General features: G+C 44.1%; 1 protein-coding gene across 4 annotated transcripts in view; it reads right to left on the reverse strand.

Annotated features, from left to right (window-relative positions):
* The window catches only part of Trappc9 (trafficking protein particle complex 9), a 473,194-nt gene that overhangs the window by 256,141 nt on the left and 195,904 nt on the right, over positions 1-21,149 (reverse strand). The window contains exon 18 of one of the 4 annotated variants that reach the window (XM_027403776.2): positions 4,341-4,554. The exons of the other annotated variants lie outside the window; for them this stretch is intronic. Coding sequence (XP_027259577.1) covers positions 4,381-4,554 — 174 coding nt within the window. The 3' untranslated portion in view covers positions 4,341-4,380. Of the gene's footprint in view, positions 1-4,340; positions 4,555-21,149 lie in introns of those variants that run through there. 4 annotated transcript variants of the gene reach the window in all.

The raw sequence follows: 21,149 nt of genomic DNA on the forward strand, positions 1-21,149 counted from the left end.
GGATATAAAGCAACCTCTCCAGCACCGAGCCTGTCTGCTCCCCACCATGATGATAATGGGCAATCCTCCAAAACTGGAAGCTTTTTTCTATGAGTGGCCTCGGTTATGGTGTCTTTCTGAAGCAACAGAACAGTGACTAAGATCACCTATGTTTCTCAGGGACTCATGGCTGTCTAGATGTTCTCAAGAATGACCCTGAGCACCCTGATGTCATGATACTCTTAAGGATCAGTACCTTCATTCATTAATAAGAATTGTATTCACCATGATTCTTTCTCAAACACAAGCAAAAAGAGATACTGCATGTGTGAGCATTTCATAAACCTCTATACTATGTGAAAAATAAGGAGCCCTCAATGCAGAAGTCACAGCAGCACCTGCACCCTCTGGTCACAGGCCCCAAGCTGAGCTGAGTTCTCTCCCCAGTCCTAATACTGCCAAGTAAGTCCTAAGAATTATCCTTCATACCCTCTCTCAAAGCATCTGCCTGCTGTTGCCTGGGAAGCCAAGTCTCACCTTCCACTCCAGTTCACACAATTTGGTTTATAAAAAGCTGAAGTCTCTAAGTAGACATAGAAATCTCTGAATGAGTGCTGTTCTTAGAGGCAGTAAGACCTATGTGGGCACCCAGGTAAAGACTGCAACCCACCCCTGGGGAGGAGAAGAGGCTATGACAAGGCACAGGAGTTTCAGAACTTCTCAAATAAAGCATTCCTTAGGCAAGGGATAGACACACAACCTATCAGTGTTTTAATCCTCTTGAGATGTGTTAAATACTTCTTAACTGATTTTTCTTTTAAAATCTACACCAAACCCACAGAAACAGCTGACCTGAATAAGGGGGTGCTCTTGGTCCCCAGACTGATCACTGGGAAACCAGCATGGAACTGACCCAGACCTCACGAATGTAGGTGTCAGTGAGGAGGCCTGGGAAATCTATGGGGCCTCTTGTAGTAGATCAGTACTTATCCATAGCATAGGAATGGATTTTGGGAGCCCATTTCACATAGAGGGATATTCCCTCAGCCTAGACACATCAGGGAGAGCCTAGGCCCTATCCCAAAGGATATGACAGACTCTGAAGACCCCCCCCCATGGAAGGCCTCACTCTCCCTGGGCCTCTCCCTGGGGAGCAGAAATGGTATGGGATAGGTAGGGTGTTAGTGGGGGACAGGGGAGGAGGGGAAGAGAGGGAACTGGGATTGACATGTAAAACAATATTGTTTCTAATCTAAATAAAAAAAATGGAGAGAAACAAAAAAAACATGATGTCTTTGAACTAATAAAAAATAATAAATAAAATCTACACCAAAAAGCCATTAATAGTTTCCTGTTTTCATTTCCATTTGGCTTCATTCCTCACATCAGCAAAGGCCATTCTAGAAGTGACAAATGATAAAGCGCAGTCCCCATCCTTATAGCAACTCACAGCCTAACGGGGCAGGCTGTAGAAACCAGAGGGAAACACACCCTCTGGAGGCATCCCACTGTGGACTGAGTGACAAAGACAGGGTAGCAGCTGGGTGCCCGATGAGAGAGGGCTGGGTTAGTATTCAGTCCCAATGCTGCAGAAGCCCAAAGCAGTAATCCTCCAACCACTCCTCCTATGGTCTCAAACTGGGTTTTACATTCAACACTATTCATCCCAGAGATCCCTTTCTGCCAATTAAGTGAGAGGTTCTGAAGATCAAACTCATCTGTTTTCCACTGTGGATGAGGGCTGTGTATCCATTAGTGCATGTGCATGAGTGTGCATGCCACTTTGTCTCCACTGCATGCCTGCTGCAGCGTGGGATTTAACAAGCATGTGAAAGGGTCTCTCTTGTGTGCATCAATCACTGGCTGGAAGACAAGGGAGTTCAAAGACCCATCCTCCTCACTACCAATTAAGAAAGAAAAAGTCCACCCTGCTCAGATTCCACGCAGAAACACCTCGCGTTTCACGGCCCTTTTGCCTGTTCACCCAGCCATCTCCACAGAACAGAAGTCATAGCAAGGCATTCTTTCCAAGCCCTTTTGAGAGACAATGACTCCTCCACTTATGCCCAAGCCATCTTCCCCAGGCTTCCAGGGCCACAGCCTGCTAGGCCTGAGAGACACCACCTCCCCCAAGTCATAGGCTTTTCTAGTTCCTACTTTTCTTCACTTGTCTGTACCAGCTATCATCGGTGGTTGAGGGTCAGTGCCAAATGGCCAATTGTCTATATCTCTGCCCAACATTGCCATTATCTATAATAGTGACTTCGTCCTTCACTGTGAGCTCCTGTTCCATATATAAGCTGTCATGGGTAGGAGACTCAGCCATGGTTCAAACACTGTGAGTGCCTCCTACCAGAGTGTGTCAAAGGCATGCAGAACTGTGAATGCTGTTGGGAGCTCTTTGTTTCTTCGTAGGACCCATGAATCCTTTGAAATAAATCGGGACTGTGCATGCCCTCAGGGGTGCTAGTTTAAGATCTTGCCAGGGCATACTACCAAGTGAATGAATGAATATTCGGAGGAAATACATAAATATTCTGTTTTTAATAATTTAGTAGTTACATTTGAGAGATCATGGTAGAGAAGTAAGAACAGCATATCTTTAGGAATGTTTGTCTATGTTCAAACTCAAAAGATAATTTCAGCTTGTCAGTGATGGGCAGTAGCTACAAAGCTATCTTTAGTATCTGCTTAAAGGGCAAGAATGAAGACCATATGTTAGTATCAGTCAATCGCAGTGCCCATTTATAGAGTGCACACATTACTTAGGCACAAAATGCACTCCATTTTTTATTTCTGTTTCTGAGTACATGTATGCCTTCACACACCACAGAGCATTCTGGGGGAAATAAAACATCCTATGGATAGACTCTTCCCAAGCAAAAGGGTTAATGGTAACCATGGCAACTGCCTCCAAGAATAGCATCATCTGCAGTAGCATTCATGCTGGGGCCGTCGACAGAATGGTTATAAATATACCTATTAGCAGCCTGAACTGAATCTTTAAACAGCACTGTTGGGAAAAGGGGTACCTAAAAATAGCTCCCAGGCTTGCATTTGAAGACGTGTCCTCAGAAAAACTGCATCTTGTGCACATACTTTCACACATACAGGAAGATTTTTTTAATTTTCTCTTTTTCCCTAACAATGAGCACCAAACACTGGAGGAGCATGAGAGACAATACAGTGTTTTATGATCTTCTAATTTCATTACAGAATTCCAGAAAACAGCCTCTACCCCCAAACAGAACAGGCCACTGTGTATGGGTCCAGATTTAACAGTCAGCAGGTGATAGCATGGGACAAGGTGGCCCCAGAGCCTTCATAGCAGGTGACTGGCATGTTCCATATACCATGCTCACATAGAAGGCTGCTTCTGCAGTGATCCTACATGAACACAGTGGGGAGAAATGACAGCCACTCCCAGAAAATTGCCAGCCAGTTCAGTTCTATGTCCACACAGTAGCCCTGTTTATTGTCCACTTCATTCAAGCAATCATCCCCAATGTTCCTGAGGCCTTACTCATGCTTCCCAAAAGGATGGTGATTCTGCATACAAGACAGGAAGTGAAGACTGAATAGTTGTAGGCTTGAACCTCAGCATGAACACATCTCTAGAGTTCAATCCTTTACTGCTAAAGAAGATTGGCAGAGTGGCTACTCAGAGTGCTGCTGCAAGGAATCATGGAACAGAGAAATCCCAATGCCCAGTATCAGGAGGGTCCAGCCCATAAGTCTTTCTCCTTGCCTCAATCCCCTCCCACTCACAGGGCACTCTGAACAACAAATCTACAAAGCATGACTGCCAGTTATAACATGGTGGGACAGGGCATGTCAGGAAAGAAAGGAAGCCACACCTCTCAAGAGTAAAGGTGTATGGCCAACTGCCCATCACTTATGAAAAATAAATATTATAAAAAGTGTTCCATCACTAGATGGGGTCCAGGCAGCCAAAGTGAATGAAGCCAGACAGGAGCAGCCTGCTGGTTACACATTGAACTTCTGTGTGCAGGATTTCAGGCATGCATCATCACATGTGATTCTATACAGTGCTGACTTTTGCATGGTAGGCAATCACTCTTACTAACTGAGGCTACAACCCAATGATCCCCACTTTCAAGCCCCAGCCTTTCCCCTTATCTATTTTTATTCCTCGGTGACAACTACTGGGTCTAGCAATAATCTTTTGTTGGGTGTGTCAGCTACATTATCTCCCTTCCTAGGGATTCTTCTTCTGCTGTTTAACTGTATTTGGAACTTATCAATATACTGAAAGCCACATATCACATGGTATACATATGGCTTACCTTAGCTTTCAAATCCTGCTTAGTGGTCTTTACAAAGGTGAAAAGCATGGACGTTGTTGGCCTTTTCCTTTTGGGTTATAATAATCTGCCATGTTTAAGAAACTCTTCCTGGGCAAGAGAAACAGCTCAGTGGGTAAAAGCTCTTGCTGTGCAAGCATGAGGGCCTCAGTTTGAATTCCTGGCACTGGGGATGGAGACAGGCAGATTCTGAAAGCTTCTCGGCCAGCCCGCCTAGCTGAACCAGCAATTTCCAGTTCAGTGAGCAATCCTATATTAAATAAGGAAGAGAGCAAGAGAGGAAGAATTCAATGTTCTGCTTTAGCCACTACATGCACACACACACACACACACACACACACTCACTGAACCCACAGCTCCATCAGGGCAGGGAAGGGAAGAAGGGAAGCCACACCTCTTAAGTGGAAATGTGCATGGCTAACTATCCAGCATTTATGAAAAATAAACATTATTTATTTATTGCACCACATTCTCTGCTCCAAAATCTTAAGGAGGCTCTCCCACAGAGTGTTCTAAAACATTAAATATTTTGCTCTCTCATACTGCATACCTGTCCCTCTGAGGCCTGTCTTTCTCATAGCATTCCATTTGTTTCACATGTGAAACCAAATGTCCCAACACCATTTTATACATATATATATATATATATATATATATATATATATATATATATATCCAGCTCACTGCTATCTTTTCATCTTTTCATCCCAAGAAATTGTAATCAGAAGGCTTTCGCAAAAGTATGTTAGGTCTGCTACCTGGCTAACACCATCCACCAGAACCAGGAGAAAGGTGCATCTGTATTTCTGTATTTCAGAGACAACTAAGGTGCCCCTTATAGTTATGTGTAGGGCATGGCCAGTGTCCAAAAGTCTATAAGTTTGATTCAGTGCCTTCTATTCTTTCCCATTTGTCCATTTGTCTCTACACATTTCTCAGAATGTCTTAGCTACAAGTACATCACAAGCTTGATATAGCAGGACCACTGGACTTGGACAAATCCCTCAGTTAGCCCAGGCTTCTGTTCTGACCATATTATTCTAATGTGAGCTCTTCCAGTTGATTTTAAAAGCCCTATCAGCATTTTGCAATGAGTAAGCTGTGACATGCGGATTTGCATGGGGAGGAAGAATAAAATGGCATCTTCACAAGGCTGAACTCTCCATCTATGAACATGGTATATTATGGTCAGCCTAGCTGGTCTACTTATGTTTCATCTTGCCATTATTTAGCCCTCTTCAGAAAGATGCTGAACGCATCATTGGGTTTCTATCTTCCAGGTGCCATAGAAAGCTGATTCATAAATGTGAATACTTCAGATAGGCTTTTCACGCTGGATTGGACTGATGCAGAATAATGAGGTTGTTTTTTTTTAAATCTTGAACCAAGAAAATTTGAATGCTACCACTAGTTCACACAGTATGCACCTAGATTCTCTTCAGTTTTCCAAACAGAGTCTTCTCATATGAAAATCACATCAGTTCAGGTTACATTGTCCTAATCCATGTACACATGTCTTTATCTTTCTTTCTGCATTAACTTGAGCCAGGACATATTCAAGTGGGGACAGTCGTGATAGGCATCTTTGACTTGCTCACAATGTAAGAGTTAAGGGTGTCTTGTTCAGACCTTAAGAGACCAGGTGTCAAGTTCTACCACTAAGTTTAATATTTCCTATGGTTTTCTAATACACAGTTTTTACAAGCCTATCATTTCCACTTCCATCTTATTTTATGAAAGAACTGTGATTGTGGACAACCAGTGGGTTTTACTGAGATATTCTGAAACTGTAAATTTTTGTTTTCCCTCAGTCTGCTGTCATGAGCAACTTGTTGACACAGAACAACTTTGTGCCTCTGACAGGTGCTCCTTAGTCATGGCATAAAGTTCATTTCCTTCTCTGCAGATGCTGACTTGCTAATATTTCACCTTGTCGTTTTGTTGTTGTTGTTGTTTGTTTTGTGTTTTTGCATTATACTAAAATTCTAGCCATCAATGAAACTCTTGGATCCAGAAGTCCGCTAACTGCCTCAGAGTTTGCCTTACTTCTATGCCATGCAATGTTTACCTTGTTTTTGAGGTTGTCAAGTCATTTGGCTTTCTCCTTTTAAATTTCTCCTGTGATGGCCTAAGGCCTTTTGTGTCAAGAACAATAAAAGCATGAGCTCCCTTTAGTTGAAATTCCATGCCAACACCAGGGCTTAATTCCAACCTTACTGACTTCTTTGTTTGTTTCAAACCTTCACCTAAATCAGGACTTACCCCCTTAAATGAGACAATGACTAGTAAAGTAAAAATACAAAGCACATAACATGATCAATAAATCGCTAAATGTTGAATATATGAGTTAAATGTTTCAAAACCAAGGTTTCCCAGTTACATATTTAAAGAGTTTGTGAGTATTTATCTAGTAAATTCTTCCTCTTCTTGGGGTGAAAACACGTTGCACAGTGCTGTACTTAGAGGTAGCTATGCAGCTTTGGAGGTAGAAGAGTCCTAGAGGCATGAAAGTCATGGGAGTGTGTGCATGGTCACAGTAAATGCCTGTCTGCCTGCTCATCCATGACACAACAAGACCTAAGGAAGGCTTGGCAAAGAAATGACATCTAAGATGGAGGAGTGTGTATCAGTATTCAGGGGTACATACAGAAAGGGACACATGCAAGAGATGGAGAGGGGTGGAGACATATACATAACATTTTTGAACTGGGCTAATATTCAAGCTGCATGTATCGTCATTGAAAAAGATTTTTTTAAAAAAAAAAAAAAGACAATCCCTGGTTCTTTAAACTATGATACTCTGCAAATAACTTGGGTTTTACTTCACCCCATCTTAATGGCATAGCTCCTGCCTGTCTCTCTGCTGGTACAAGATCTCTTGTACTTTGTGAATGCTATCTCCTTGCTCTGAGGCCACCTGTTCAGCCATTTTTACACTCTGCAACTTTGGCCACATGACTTACTATCCATTGTCTGTTTCTGTTTTCTTTAAGAAAAAAAAAATGGAAATCAAAGTACCTGTGGTATGATTTTGATAACCAACCAACTATAGCATTACTCAGATAGGGGATCTCTCTCTATGATGCCAGGAGTTACCAATGTCCATTGCTCTCTCTGTTTGTGTGCATATTTGTTTCTGTGTATTTACTGCTGTTGTTTTGGACTGGGTTTCATACAGCCCAGGCTGGCCTTCAACTCTTCATGTAGCTGAGGCTAGCCTTGAACTCCTGATCCTTCAGTTTCCACCTCCTAAATGCTGGGATGACAGGTGTGTACCACCACACCTGACTTTCTTCTACAGGTTTACCTTCCACTCTCTCATTTCTTGGCCCCATGTTTTAGTCTTCCCTTAAGTTTTAAATAGTTAAACATCCGCTTTGTGTTTTGTCTATTTCTGGTCCTCTTATCTGCTCTTGCCCTCACCCCCACAGCAGCAGCACACACCCCCGCCCCCGTTCTGCTCTCTTTGCTATGAACTGCATGGTGCCTCTACAGGCAAGAGTATGTATGCATTCCTGAGTGCCTTTGCCACGTTAACAATGCCTGCACCTCTGTCTACCCATGCTAACAATGCCTGCACCTCTGACTACCCATGCTAACAATGCCTATCTACCCATGCTAACAATGGCTGCACCTCTGTCTACCCATGCTAACAATGGCTGCACCTCTGACTACCCATGCTAACAATGCCTGCACCTCTGTCTACCCATGCTAACAATGCCTGCACCTCTGGTTTAATATATATTTAAATGAATTGCTTTATTTATTTATTTATTTATTTAGTGAGAGCAGTGGACACGCTCATAACACACAGACAGATTCTCATGATTGTCTAGATTTCTTGACTGATGCATCTTCTTGGCCTGAGACAGTAGGGCATAATCAAGTCACAGGAGACACTAAGTCACACTGGCTAATGCTGTGCAGATAAGTCAGTCTGTGTCAGATAAGAAGTTCCGTTTCAATTCCATTGTTATAAAGTAGTCATTACATTTATTTTAAACTGATAACTCCAGGGCGAGAAGATGAGAAACCAAAGATTAAATCAGAACTCACTAAAACTTTCGTAGGATTCTTTTTATCTTAAGCATGAACATCTATCCAACCTAAAGGAACACAATTATGACAGACAGACAGACAGACAGACAGACAGACAGAGCTCAATTACCAATATCCTATAGTTTTTGACATGTTTTTATATGTGAATGTCAATCCATTTCTCAGCATAAGCTCCAGGGATTAACTCCCAGAACAGTATAAGCTGAGGCAGAAGCCAGAGCAAAATACCATAGGCTCAGTCCTAGAAGGGCACAGGACCAGACACCCAAGCCCCAGGTCCAGCGTATGCTCGCATACACACCAGGGGAGCTTCAGCAGGAAGGGAAGGCAAGTATACTATTATCCCTCTGCTCTTCGATACTACTGTGTGTCTCTGGAAACACAAAAGTTAAAATATCAACACAGCCCTGCCCTCAGTCACTGTACAAGTGGGCAAGCCAACAGGACCATGTGAGCTACCCCAGAAAGGTGAGTATTTGGGCAGCCAGGCATGTGCTATATATTATATAACTATGTGTTTCAGCGTTTTAACAGGAATGAGTCCTTCCACTTTCAATGTGAGTATCCTTCCATGGGACAAAGAGCATCTCACTTAGTTTTCATACCCACATTCTGAACTCTTTCTATACGGAGAAGAAAACTGCCAGTCCTTCATGGTCTCTCCATCCAAAAACAAGCTTAAGGGCTGCTTACCTTGAACCTACTCTGATTTTGCTAAATGTACACAGTATCAAACTGCTCTATATTTTATTAATTCTTTGAGCATTTTTACATGATTATAACATATTTTGATCATATTCAGATACCACTCCTGTATCTACTCCATCCTTCCTAAAGTTATATTCCCCGCTCCTTTTCTAAAAAAAAAAGTAAGCCACCAAGTTTAGTTTGTGCTGCTCATATATCATGATTATGAGTATATCCACAGATAAGCACAGCTCTCAGAGCTCAGAAGAGAAGTTTCTTCATGGAGTGTGTATGCTAATGGAGAAACTCACAACTGGCTGAAGTTATGAGAGTAAATGACTGTGAGATGCTCAACCACAAATAGGACACCTATACCATAACCTCTCCCCATGAGGCTCATGGACCATAGCAGAAGGGGCAGAAAGACTGTAAGAGCCAGAGGTCAGGGAGGACTGGAGTGGAACAGTGTTGTCTTCTGGACATGACAGGAGGGCTACACTCATAAACTCATAGCTGCGTGCTGCCCGCACAAGATCAAGCCAATCATCATTCTAGCATGGAGTGGGGAGAGGTTCACTAGCCCCCATCCCTAGCTGATAGCTAATGGGATTCTGGGAGAGGGAAAGTCAGTTTTCATGAAGTATAATGCCCCTGGTAAGCTGACTGTATTCCAGTGGATGGCCCCATGAGTATATGAGCAGCACAAACTAAACATGGTGGCTTATTTTTTTTTTTTTTTTTTTTTTTTTGTTAAAGGAGCAGGGAATGTAACTTTCGGAAGGATGGAGTAGATATAGGACTGGTGTCCGAATATGATCAAAATATGTTATAATCATGTAAAAATGCTCAGAGAATTAACAAAATACTACTCTTTTTTCCAACACAAGGTTTTTCTGTGTAACAGCTCTGGCTGTCCTGGAACTCATGCTGTAGTCCAGGCTGGCAGAGATCTGCCTGCCTCTGGTTCCCAAGGGCTAGGATGAAAGGCATTTGTCACCACTTTCTGGCAATATTACATTTTAAAATAAAAAAAGAAAAGAACTGCTCACCTGTGTTCTTGTTCCTGTAGGCCAGTCACCTCAATGTATTTCAGAGCCAGACTGTAATGTACAACGGTGAGGTAGAAGGCGGAATGGGAGCATCCCACCCTCCACCCTGTCGATGCTCACATCCTTTCTGTTCAGACTCCAGGAGATGCTTCCTAAAGGTTCCCCCCCCCCTTCAGGGGTTTGCCTTCCCCTGACTTACTGCAACTTAGAGTAAACTATTAGGGGTACATATCCAGAGTCACAACAGCAGAAGCCACAAACACCCTTCTCAGAACTGGGACATGTATGGTTCTCGACACAAGGTGAATGAGATAATGAACAACTTGGGTGGAGTTATTCTGATTTTTGTACTCACTTTTTCTATTTATTATTGCAATCTGTTCATATTTGGTCAGTGTTGCAAAATGTTAAATCGCAAACACTATTTATAGCCATGTTCTATTGATGACACTTCAGAAGAGGGAACCCATAGAAGGACAATTTTCATTGTAAGCCCTCTGTGTATAAAACAGGAGAAGGGCACAGGTGACTTTTCTGAGCTGCCAGTCTGTAATGCACCAAAGTGTAGCAGCCTGTCATGGGAAGCTGACAGTTAGGAAAGCTCTTGGTAGATGACAAAGCTAGTGAGTGTTATGATGCTAAACCCAAGAGCGTCAATGCCACTCCTTCAGTCTCATTCTATTGTTCTAGTCTCCTTGCACAGGACCACTCACAGTACCACTGACAGGGTTAGGTGGCTTTCAATAGCAAAAGAAATCAAAAGCCACTGATTTGGGGGCCTGCACATTCTCACATGGGAGCAGGGGTAGTCTATCTGTAATTCAACACAGGGGTAGTGTGCTGCTTACAATCTGTAAGTTGCAGCAATTTCTAAATCATTGTCTCTGGTTTATCCATCCTCATCCAGGGCAGACATGGGTACTGAGGAAACAGATCAGCTCATTACCGCTGTGGGTACAGACCACATACCTCTGTCTGTCTCTGTGTGTGTGTGTGTGTGTGTGTGTGTGTGTGTGTGTGTGTGTGTGTGTGTGTGTGTAGATCACGTTTACATATGTATCTGCACGTGCACATGCCAGCCTTGCTACAATTAGCAAGCTGTGGACATACTAGAATGGACATTTGTCCAGCAGGCTATTTCTAACAGTCATGGCCATGACACTGAGGGCTCAACAAATGCTAGGGCCTGGTGCCATGTTCTGTGCTTATAGTAACTCATTTTATATCACAATGACCTTGCAGATCTGTGTTATTGTCTATAGGCACGGAAATCAGGATTCACTAGAATCAGTATTAGTGAAGTAGGGTTTATTTGGGGAAAAAAACTTATACAGGAAACAAGTGACTGCCACAGGCTCCCACTCCAAGGATGCTGACCCTGCCACCTGGATGCTCTCTAGGACCAAAGAAGGGACCTCCCAGCCCCAATCCTTTTCCTTTTAATTGGTCAAGTCCATACATGTGACCACGCCCTTTTGGGCATGGTCAGGGCTACAGATTCGGGGTAGATATCACTGCAATCATCGGTCTACAGGGGAGGATCCCTGAAGCTCCAAGAGGCCAGTGAGGTGACATTAAAGGGTCAAAGGGATCTAGCCAAGAAGACAAGTCAGAACCTGTGCCAGAGAGGAGATGAGACCAAGGTGACCAAGAGGAAAGGTCTACGATCAGGTAAGAGACAGCAGATGGGCAATGGCCACATTCAAGAAGAGAGGACCAGGGAGGGGTCAGAGCAAGGGGGTGGGGACAGTGGGAGAAGCAGGCCTCCAAGGGTTCTGAGGTCCAGGATTAGAGAATAGAAACTCACAAAGGATCCAGGTCTTTGGCAGGCTCTGTGAATGGGGGCTGTACCTCAACACTGTCTCTTACAGAGACTTAAGAAAAACCAAAATAAGTAAGTTTGTCTTGCTTCCGTGGATACCACAGGTGTACAGGCAAATCTCTCCTGAAATAAGACAAAGGAAATTGCACCTTGCACTTGCTAACCTAAGGAAGTAAAGCCTGCAAGATGGGCATCCCAAACTCTCACACATGGGCTCTAAAAATCAGTATCACAGCAGTGGGAGGGGGACAGATGACAGCAGATGAGGGATGTGGAGCAAAGGAGGGGCCTGGCACCCCATTTCTGCTCATGACTCAGTGACACTGACTCACAAGCTTAGGTATGTCTGGGCTCTGTCTCCCAGTAAATGGAGCACTGTGGGTAATCCCTCCTACTGTCTCACTGTAAGGCTGCTAGAGATAAAGGAACACAAATTAGGTGACTGAAACGCAGAGTAACTGTCTTACTGTGCTGGAGGCTTCAAGTGTGAAATCCAAGTGCTACAGGACTGGCTCCCACTTGGTTTATGAATGGCCACCTTCATGAGCAGGTATCATTCTCCCTATATGTGTGCTTCCCTCCAAAGACACTCCCCGCACCATAAGGACACTACACATACCAGATTGCCCAAAGACGTCACTCTGTGCCACCTTTGGAAAGATGATCTCCAGATGAGATCACATTAGGAGAGGCCAGGAATTAGGAAACAGCTCCAACCTGAACACTGAGTTTCCACAACACAGTATCAGCTATCAGCCCACTCCCCCCTCTCACTTTCACTCTGCGTCCTATGCCGGAGCCTCCCAAGCGTGGCAAGGGCACCTGCCTTCAGGTCAGTGATTCTCACGCCTTTGTCACACTCCCACTTCTCATACCAGAATGAATGGAGAAATGAGCTGCAGCTTGGGAAGTGTGCTTGGCGGAGACCAGGAGAGCCTGCACTCAGGAGCACTAGGCAGAAGCTGCCATTGGAGGGATTGGGGTGGTGAGGATGCCTTTCAAAGGAAAATCTGGCAACTCTCCCATCAATTCTTTTCCACTAAATTCAATCCTTTCTTTCTTGTATAAAATCTACACAGTAGGAAGCATGCCGAGAAGTCCACACCCCAATTCCTGCCACATGGACGCCATCCTCCCTGAGCAAGGTCCCTAGACTTCCCCATAAATGTTCAACAAAGGCATTTTTCGGTCAGAGCCAGCACACATCCTTGTTCTGTTTTATGATTTGCCCTCTGTGTCTTAAGTCAGAGATATCTTTCCACATGAAAATATGTTCTCCCAGACCTTCATCCTTACTGGTCATGTGTCACATGGACAGATCATCATCAGTTAATCAATTCGCCATTGCAGAATATTTATGTTGCTTCTGCTAACTCTGGCATTATAAATAATGCTGTGACTGAGAACATCATATGCACAGTTTTGTACACCAACCATTTTAATTCTTAAGATGAATTAGTTGTGGAATTGTGTGAGTCGATACATGGTGAGAGGCTAAAATAATGTCATCTCCCAAAGATATCAGAGTTCCAGTTCCTAGCACTGGTTAGCATGTAGTCTTGTTTTTTTTTTAAGATTTTATTTATTTATTTATTTATTTATTTATTTATTTATTTATTATGTACACAGCATTCTGCTTCCATGTATATCTGCACACCAGAAGAGAGAACCAGATCTCATAACGGATGGTTGTAAGCCACCATGTGGTTGCTGGCAATTGAACTCAGGACCTCTGGAGGAGCAGTCAGTGCTCTTAACCCAGTAAAAGATTCGAGGATAAGGAGAGTCTCCAGAGTTATCCAAGTAGGTTCAGAATGCCATTACCAAGAGTTCTTGGAAGAGGAAGGAGGATAACAAGGTCAAGGTCAGGAGTTAAGGTACCATGGCACTCATAGTAGTTGTATACAAAGCAGGGCTAGGAGTCATGAAACAGAGGTTTCCTTAGATTCTGGAGAAGAGAAGGCAAAGAATCAGCACACATACTCGTGCATGCACACACACGCGTGCACACACACACTGAATTCTTAATGTCTGAGCAGTTAAGCCTCCAGACCCACAAGATAATAAATCTGTGTTGTTTTCAGCCACTAAGTTTACAGGGTTTGTTACAACAGTGAGGGGAGGCAGACACATATCTCATGAGCTTACATGTTTTTTTTTTGGTATCTGGTATTAGGACACTGGTCAGTGCCTCTATTCTGGATCCAGTTAGATGCTACCACTGGGTGGTGGCACATGGTCCTGGGAGGATAACTCTGAGGGTTTTTTCTACATACCAAGCATGACCCTGAGTTGATTCTGCCTCTTCTCCTAAACTTACAGCAGGGACTTACTTCACAGTTTCACAGCTTAGCCAGCTGTAGCTCAAGCAAGTCAGGTGACAGCCTACAGACACATTCAATCAGTTGTTCACTGAAAAGCCACTTCAAGAGCACCTGTCATCACCCAGGTGCTGACATCCTCAACACTAAAGATTCCGCATGGGCAAACAGTCTCTGGGTGGCTTCGGTGTCTGCGACCTAAATGGGAAGTTTAAAGTCAGATAGGAACTGAAGCCCCATCCACTCAATCTCCCTACCATGGCAACCCACTCCCAGCCACTAGAGATGTCCTCCCTGGCCCTACTCTGCCTTTTCTATTTCGTTCCCTCATACCTAATATCCCCTATAAAAGAGCTTAAATTTGAAATATCTAACTACTTCTCACTAGAAGGTAGGCAGGAGGGCAGGGCATCATGCATTCATTAACTGCAGGATCCCTGGCCAAGAACAGCTTTCCATGCAAAAGGCCCTCAGCAAGTATTTCTTGAACCATATTGTTCAAAATCCATAGCCTCTCCTCTGTATCCTACTGTGTTTCAAATCATTAGAAACTGTGGGTGTCTCCCTGAAAAGCCTTGCCGCCTACCTGCCTCTGAGTCATGTCCACAAATAAGGCACCTTCAGCCTGGAGGAGAAATGCCAAATATTAAATAAACAGCATTCAGAGAGAAGGTTAGGGCTTCTTCAGAATTCCACCCAGGCCATTTGCTACAGAAAGGAAGGAAACTTGAGTACTCATTCTGTGAATCCAAAGACCACCAAGTGTGGCATGGAAAAGGGTAAAATTGTAAAGCAAATAACTTATCCTCTTTTTGAGAGAGCCTTCTAGAAGGTGCCAGAGACTGCAGCACACCTAAACATTCCCTGAGCTTAGCCCTGTGTGGTGAATGGACGCACTGCAGTGCATGATGCTGGCTGGCTGCCACATGCCTCCAACCCCTTTTGCAAGCCAAACAGAAGGCATGCTGGCCCTGCTCGCAAACTCCCTCTCCTAAGTTTATAGCCCAGGAGGCAGGCAGACACAGACATACCACCCTGAGTTTCTGAAACAAGAGCCAGAGGGGGAAATGTTCTTAGGACCCCAAACACATGTGAGGCTGAATGGTGGATTTCTGATTATGGAGTGTTCACTGTACCCTTAGTGTGTCCAGTGCTCAGAGAAACATCCTGGCTATGTCAGGAACAGTTCTTACTATGCCTGGCTCACAGAGGAGGCCACTGAGAACTAGAGGGGCCAATGACATCTCTTAGCTAATGTTTGACCAACTGTACAGTGCAGGGAACCTTGTACTTCAAGCAAAGCATGAACCTAAATTCCTCTATCTTCCCCTTCCAGAGGACAAGACTATGCCTAAGCTTAGTGTACTTGGTGTACACTAGCTCTGCTCACAGAACCAAGGTAAATCTTACCTGGGCCTGACACAAAGGTAAGCTGTAGCTCAAAGAGATTACATGGTTGGCCCTAGATGGCATGGCTAAGGACCAGTGGGTGACCTGTTCCCTGTCCCAAAACACAACTTTATTCTATTGTGTCATATATGGCCACAATAGACACAGCAGCAGTCTGAACTGGCGAAGGTTATGCTTCAGAAGGACACAGAGAGGAGAGAAAGCAGGAAAAAACAGAGAAGTAGTAGACAGATGCACAAACCATTGTAAAGGCCACTGTGACATTCAGGGTAATCACACAGGGCAAAAAGCCTAAAAGACCTGAAAAACAAGCCTGGCATCCAAGAGTCTGAGGTAAAGGGGCTACTGTGCCTTCTCTCTACTGAGCTGCACCCCAGTCCTAACCAGACCATGAGGATAGTCACTATGTCACATGCCTGACCTGTCAGCAGTGAGTTGCAACCTCTCTCTTTAGGTACACACTGCACTACACCACACTGCACCAGCCAGCAGAATCCAAAAGAAACAGACTGGTGCAAATGTCCAGTTTCCTGTGTTCAGAAAAGCCAAATGAAGTCTGCAAAGACAGCCATGGCCCACTACATCTCTCAATACCTGTATTGGACCTTAGGCCCTAGCCACAAAACAGCTCTGGACTCCCCCAAGAGACCAACTGCTCTGCCTTTGTGCTCTCCCAAGAACTCCAGGAGAGCTGAATATTAAATTTTCACTGCTGAACTCTTTGCCAAAGATAGCCCCTAACTCATTTGATCTGTATTCCAGGGCTAAGTGTAGTCCTTAATAGGTAGGCAGTCAATAAACATTTAATGAATGAAGAAGAACCAGAAGCTGCATTGTAGCATGCTAATAGTACAAAATAATTAAATGGGAGAATCTAACATAAGAGAGTTCTGCAAGAGACAGTGATGGCACCACAGTGCACTGTGACTCACGTCATGCCACTTGGCTGTACACTTAAAACACGGTAACAGGTAAATCTGGTGTTGTAGATATTATAATCACAATTTCTCTGGAGTGTTATCCAACTTTTAAAATATTTTTAGTTAACATACAAAATCATGTGTTTCATTATAACATCTTTATACACGCATGTCATCATACCTTGCTCAGAGTTTCTCACCAAGTCACCCAAACCCACATCTCCCCCAAAGTAGTCCCATTTCTGGTAAAATTTTTTGAAGTAATTTTTACAAAACACAGTCCATATCTTTCATTCCTGTAGAACTGACTCCTCCCTCAGCCAGTGGTAGCTACAAGAATACAGAGGGCATGCCAACAGCCAGATCTGGTGGGACTGTAGTAGAGCCCCCCAACTTCACTCTGGGGATCTCCTTGCAGCACACTGCAATGGCCTGGCTCACAGTGACTGAGTTCCTAGCTTGGGCTGTTAAGAAAGGGACCACCCTCAAGTGTAAACTTATATAGCCACTGTGGAAATCAGTATATCGATTTCTCAGAAAATTAAGGATCAACATAACTCCTGCCATACCACTGTTGTGCATATACCCAAAGGACATTTGCACAACTATGTTCATAGCAACAGTATTTGTAATAGCCAAATCTTGGAAACAGCCCAGATACTCCTCGATTGAAGAATAGATAAAGAAAATGTGGTATATTTACACAATAGAGTACTACTCGGTGTTAAGAAACAATGACATCCTAAAATTCACAGGCAAATGGGCAGAACTAGAAAAAAAAAATCCTAAGAGAGGTAACCCAAAACCAGAAAGACAAATACAGTGACAAATATAAGTGGAGATCAGAGAAGCTAGAACCCTCTTCCAGAAACAGATGGAAGCAGATGCAGAACTCCACAACTAACCAATGGGCCAAGCTCCTGGAGTACAATCAAAGTGAGGGAGGAACAATATTATAAGCAAAGGAATCAAGACCATGATAGAGAAACCCACAGAATCAGCTGACCCAAGCTAGTGAGAGGTCACTGACTCAGGTATGACAAATGGGGAATCTGCATAAGACCAAACTAGACTCCCTTAATATAGGTAACAATGGTGTGACAGGGACAATATATGAGGCCACTGGCAGTGGGGTCAAGACCTAACACAAACTGACTTAGTGGAGAGACACCATGCCCAGCCTAGACACAGCGGTGTGGAGGGTAGAGAGGTGCCTTGGTCCTCCCTCAACTAGATGATGGGACAGCCTTAGTCGACTTCCTATTGGGAGGTCTTACCCTCTCCATGAAGGAGGAGGGGTGGAGGGAGGAGGAGGAAAGGAGGGAGGAGGAACTGGAATTGGAATGTGAAAAGTAATTTAATTTTAAAAAAGAGAGAGAAAAAAAATAAAAGGGGACCACTCTCTTCCAGTGCCCAGAGGGGAGAGGAAACAGCTCAGCTCCAGCTCCTGGGTGTCAGGTCCCCTGGGTGTGACTGCCACTTACCACCCAGCAGGCTCAAAACCTCATCTGATACTGTTTTAGCACCAAATCAAGCAACAAATGACTGATGGAGTCCTGACAGAATGATAGGAAGATTGTGGGCAGTGGGGTGTGGAGACAACAAATTCTTAAGTAAAAATCAACCCCGAGGGACTTGTCTGAGTCCTGACTCCAGAGGGGGCTGACTCTCCAGATAGAATACATCAAGCTTTGCTATTAGTTATTATGGTCCCTGCTTCAATAAATCGCCTTCCAAGGAGGGGGACACTCAGATTATAATGATCAATTCAGACCTTGCAGTATGGATAAGGTCAGTGCAAAAACCTATTAACTGAGGGCCAAGAAGCAACATGGAAAAAGAGAGCTGACTTGGAAATTACTGGGGATGGGGGACACATAAGATTAATTTTAGGATTAATTAACAAGTGCAAAGAAACTCTGAAAAACTAAAAATACCTTAACAAAGAACAGAGCAGCTAGCTTAAATCCTTAATGAATACAACAAATGAAGAATTGAGAAAGAATACAACCTTTAAATATCCCTCATCAAGGTCTGTGGTAGCACAGTGGGGAGCAGTTACCTCACACACACAATCTCAGTGGCAAGAGCCAGAGAATCCAGGTAGTGGAGACAGAGACACATCTGTACAAGCCACATTTCAGACACTTTTCTCTCCTAATTTTCAAAACCAAATTTCCTGAGTGACTTGGCTTTATGCTCAGTTACTTCAAGTCAGCAATTACCCAACACGTAATTTGGCTTCTGTCTATGTGTTCTATAGAAGTGTCTATAACCTGGTCAGATCATCAAATACCACAATGACAAGTTCAGAAGACATTTTACACATTCCCTCCCTGGATCACTTCTGTCTTTTGGGATGGTCCTTTGCCTTCTGCAATGTGTCCTTTTTTTTTCTTTGATCTCTCCCAAGTATCTCTTTGAGCCCTCAGTTACAGGAGCTAACGAATCCCAGCAGTGGTCCCATTTCTTATTCCAGAATCTCTTCTTGAGTTGCTGCTTCAGTTCAGGGTGACTTCCCTTACCAAGACTAGCTGTTCTATGTCTACTTCTGACTCACACTCATTTAGACAGTAGCTGCTTACTCTCTAGTACCTGCCTGTGTGGTACAACAGTCACACTGAGCATATCTTGGCACATTTCTTTGACACACCCCTCTATTCAGAGCCACCAGAGGAAACCAAACATTTTTCACCCTTGTAGCATCTATCACCACTCCAAACATGAGGTTCAAGCTCATGTCTTGTCTCAGATCTACATTAGCAGCCTCCCATCTCCTCTCTGCAGTCTGTGGTAAGTGCTACAATAATGCTGGAGCTGTAGTTCACCCTACTATACAATACATACCTGGCCACTACAAAGCAAGCATCCATTATTCTGGCCCTGCTGGGAGCAGTAAGGTCACATCATAAGTATGAGTACAGTGCAAACTGTATGCTGGGAGTTATCTCCAGTGTTCAACTTAGAGCATGAGTGCTTCTATTACACTCACTTTGCAGATGAGAAAAGTGAAGTCTGAGGAGTGGGAAGGACTTACCTGAGCTTCCATTTATTTTGATAACAGCCTCAACACCAACCAAAGCCATCTACCCTGGAACCCATGTTGCCTGACACCTTGAAGCCCATGTTGCCTGACACCTTGAAGCCCATGTTGACTGACACCCTGAAGCCATGTTGACTGACATCCTGAAGTCATGTTGACTGGCACCCTGAAGCCATGTTACCTGACACCTTGAAGCCCATGTTGACTGAAACCCTGAAGCCATGTTGACTGACATCCTGAAGCCATGTTGGCTGACACCTTGAAGCCCATGTTGACTGACACCCTGAAGCCATGTTGACTGACTGACATCCTGAAGTCCATGTTGACTGACACCCTGAAGCCCATGTTGACTGACACCCTGAAGCCCATGTTGACTGCTGCCTGTTCTTGTGCCTCTCCTACTTCTCTTGTACCAGTGCTCACCACTACAATTTCTGACCAGACCATGCCCATTCTGCAGTTTATCTTGTTCTGGGTGCTCCTCTGATTGTGCAATCCCAGTGCCTAGAGCATAGGCTCACCCTTCCCAGGGAGTCTTAGTATGCACACCGTGCACTGCTTCCTCCAAGGGCCTCCATCATGAAATTCACCTCCACACATGCATGCTGAGGACCAGCTTGGTTAGAAAGGAACATCAGATGATGATTCCCATCCTGGTGCCCAGTAGGCAAGACACAGCCCCAAATGAACCACTGAGAGCTCATCAGGATAACAACTCCACTCCTGAGGATGCCAGCAGACATCCACAGCAAGTGGCATTACCCCAGCTTCCAATGAGAACATACAACAAGAAAGTTCACCAGTGAAAACATACCCTTCCTCCCAATTTGTGAGTGTAGAAGCCAGGATGTCAGTTTAAGAGTGCTTCCTCCTCTTCTTCCTTGACATGTAAACTCCCTGAGATTGCACCCCCAGTCACAGCGCAGAGCCAGGGACAGAGAAAACTGAAAGGAAGCGTTCACAGGAGGAATCTGCTCAGAATGAAGCTGCTCCAGGAGCAGGTGACCTCAGTATCCAGGAAACACACAACTGGGAGGGAAGGAAAAACTGAGGCCGCACATGAAACAAGGGAAAATGGAAAGGAAGTCAAGTGGCCATCCGTGAAGCTTCCATCCTCCACTAGGCAGCAGGTTCAGTGATGCCAGACAGGTAGAAGGGAACAGAAATGTATAATGATCATGCCACGACTGTCACCTTTCATCATAGGAACCAGTCTGCCAAAGTGATAAGTTTAATTTTCAATATTTTTGTTGCTATTGTTGAAGGTAAAGTTGACATAAATTAGCTATGTTGAAGTGGAAAATGCGATGGCATTGAGTGTGTTCACGGCAGGGTACAACCACCACCTCTGTCAGCTCACCAATCTTTCCATCACCCCAAAAGGAAAGTCCTTACCCACTAGGCAGCCAGGCCCTGTAGCCCACATATCTGTACAGACTCTGTGGATTTGCATACTCTGAATTTTCAATCTAGAGAGTCAGACTCATGACCTTACCTGTTCACCTCATGAACTTCAAGGCTAACCCAGGTTGCA

This window comes from Cricetulus griseus, chromosome 2 (genome assembly GCF_003668045.3).
Source record: "Cricetulus griseus strain 17A/GY chromosome 2, alternate assembly CriGri-PICRH-1.0, whole genome shotgun sequence".
NCBI classification, from domain to species: Eukaryota; Metazoa; Chordata; class Mammalia; order Rodentia; family Cricetidae; genus Cricetulus; species Cricetulus griseus.